This window comes from Aplysia californica, unplaced genomic scaffold, assembly GCF_000002075.1.
Source record: "Aplysia californica isolate F4 #8 unplaced genomic scaffold, AplCal3.0 scaffold00535, whole genome shotgun sequence".
Taxonomy (NCBI): domain Eukaryota; kingdom Metazoa; phylum Mollusca; class Gastropoda; order Aplysiida; family Aplysiidae; genus Aplysia; species Aplysia californica.
The window spans coordinates 367,965-370,548 of NW_004797805.1; the positions used below are offsets into that span (position 1 = coordinate 367,965).

A 2,584-nucleotide genomic window follows, 5' to 3' on the forward strand; every position below is an offset into this window, starting at 1 on the left:
CTACTACTACTACTACTACTACTACTACTACTACTACTACTACTACTACTACTACTACTACTACTACTACTACTATCGCCATTTGCTGTCGCCTTTATCGTTGTGACAAGAGAATTTATTCTTATTTCTGTTCTATTGTTGTCTCTATTTAGGTAGAAATCATCCTCGTCATTAATTAATTAAACATAATCATTGCAGTGGTTTCATGTCGATACAATATTATAGACCATCCAGGAAGCAGACTTCTCTAACCTGTATCGGTGCTGTTGAGAGCCTCGTGTCTTAAGAAGCACATACCATCTCACTTGTCTCAACCTGCTTCAAACCGTAGTATTTTATTAAAACCATTTTCGTAACTTCCATTTTTTTTAAACATTTAATCTTTAGACGTGTGTCTCTGGTAACAGTACAATGTTATGTTGTTGTCCCTTTTGTCGTTATGATCGACCGTGTCAATGTTTTAGATAACAGGTCTTTTATCCTACTTTATCGTTCCCTCTGTCTATCTGTGTTTTCCCCCGCACTCTATTGGCTTTTGTGGAATGATGATGCTTCTCTTTATATTGCACCCAACCAAGCTCATAATGGCCATGTTCTAGACAAAGCAGCAATGGATCTTTGAACTTAATCCAAATTGTAATCATTCTGGTCGGCAATGTGTGCGAAACAGAGACTTGAATTCAGTCGCGGTGGATAGTGAAGGGCTTACAGGGCTTGAACCCCCACCCAAACTGTATCCCTTACTAAATAAAAGTTTCTTAACCCTATCCGTACGTCGTGTTTTACTATCGTATCCATACGACGTGGGAAACTCGGTGCTACCACTTTCCAAAGAGGAAATTTACTTGTTAATCCGACCCGTACGCTTTGCATAGTAGTCTGTCATAATGATTTTTTGAGAAATGCTGAAAGTTTCAAGGAGATCTTCGTACTAGAAGTATTCTAAAATGTGAAGAATACAACCCCTGGAGTACAAAATGACCCCAGGGCGTACGGATTGGGTTAATACGAAATAAGCAGTAGAAACCGCTATGATGGCACGCAATAAACGTACAGTGATCAACTTGACGGCTCGTGCCTTTATCCAGTCACTGTTGTCACCGTTTACAACTATATCAACCTAACAGACAGTCAATGTCTTTTGGGCTCAGAAAAGGAAAAGCCCGTTCCCACACCCAGTTCGTAATGAAACTCTTCTTGTTAAGCGGTAGAATATTTGAAAAAAGAATATTGTACTGGGGGCTCACGCTCTACTAGCCCTGACAATGGGGTGAAAGTTTACGAGGCACTTTCCCCCAGTGGCATAGTTACCCGTGCGCTCATTGGACATTTGTTAGGTGTGTTTTACTTTTAGCGACTACACGTCCCAATCCATTTCATAGACAGAATATGCCTGAAGTGCTGTATTTGTGTTAGTCCCGCTGAAATATAACAGTAATTACATCGAACCAGATGGATTAAGAGGAAATTTGGAGGGGAAACGGTTTCGTCCCCACCATCCTGAAGATTTTTACTCAGAACAAAGAGACGGAAGACAAAAGTGACTCTTTTCGTTTGAATGGTTCTCAAAATGCCGTGGCTCACCGTGAGTATAGAAAACCCATCACTGTTTAGTTCTTATATGCTTGTTATTTTATGGTAAAGAAGTAGAAGCAACATAAGCCCCACCCAAATTTTGGTGCACTCTCCGCCACTGCTTGAATTATGCAATCCTAGTCCGGGCACTGTCATGGCCGCCGCTCTTCGCTGTCTATAAAAACTTCGCTGTTTTTAGTATTCTAAAATATTGTGTTGCTGGTTCTTTTCAGGGTGGCGTATTCATCTTTCAGTTGTTTCACTGGGTCACACAGAGTGGAATCTTCCTGAGCCTCATCTGTGTGCTGCAGTGTTGTGTGGTCGCTTTTGTCTATGGTAACTTTATATAATGTTGTTGTGTATTCACGGTTTCATATATAATATCATGTCGTAACGTTTTAATAATTATATTGTTGTATGACCGCATTGGTCTATGGTAACTTTATACAGTAATATGCTGTTGTATGTTAACATTTTTTTTACTGTGGTAATACTACTGTAATAATAATATCTCCATGTGGTCACTTTTGTCTATGTTGACGGTGTATGTTGTTGGTGGGTGGTTGGCGGATGCTCTGGCGTGGTCTGTTCCTTCTTTCTTATCAAACGTCTAACGTTATTATCTCTCCTTCTTTTCTCTCTACTAACGCCACTAAGTCTCCTGCACTTTATGACACAACTATCATGCAAGTGCTGTGAAACTATTGCCAAATCTAAAAGAAGTAAACGTTATTGTGTATACCCATTTTTGTCTATAATAACAGTGTGAGTTGTTGGTCAATTTTGTCTATAAAAAGGGTATATCTTGTTTGTCAATTTTGTCTATTCTAACGGTAAAATGTGTTGTTGTGTTCGATCACGTTTTCTATGATAACGATATAGGGCCTAATATGTACGTTGTTCTGGTCAGTGTCAGTTTTGACTCTGGTAACGGTACATGCTATTCTTCAGCGTCTGTGGTGTAGCAGTTACGTGCTTTCCTGTCGCAAGCAGGAGACTCGAACTAGAT

At 39.7% G+C, this 2,584-nt stretch overlaps 1 protein-coding gene across 1 annotated transcript in view; it reads left to right on the forward strand.

Moving 5' to 3' along the window:
• LOC101854663 (sodium- and chloride-dependent taurine transporter) overlaps positions 1 to 1,911 on the forward strand; it is a gene marked incomplete at its 3' end in the record, with an annotated part of 34,196 nt that extends 32,285 nt beyond the window's left edge. Inside the window, 1 exon segment of the mRNA XM_035971910.1 lies at positions 1,809 to 1,911. Coding sequence (XP_035827803.1) covers positions 1,809 to 1,911 — 103 coding nt within the window.
• Between the last annotated feature and the right edge of the window lie 673 nt (positions 1,912 to 2,584).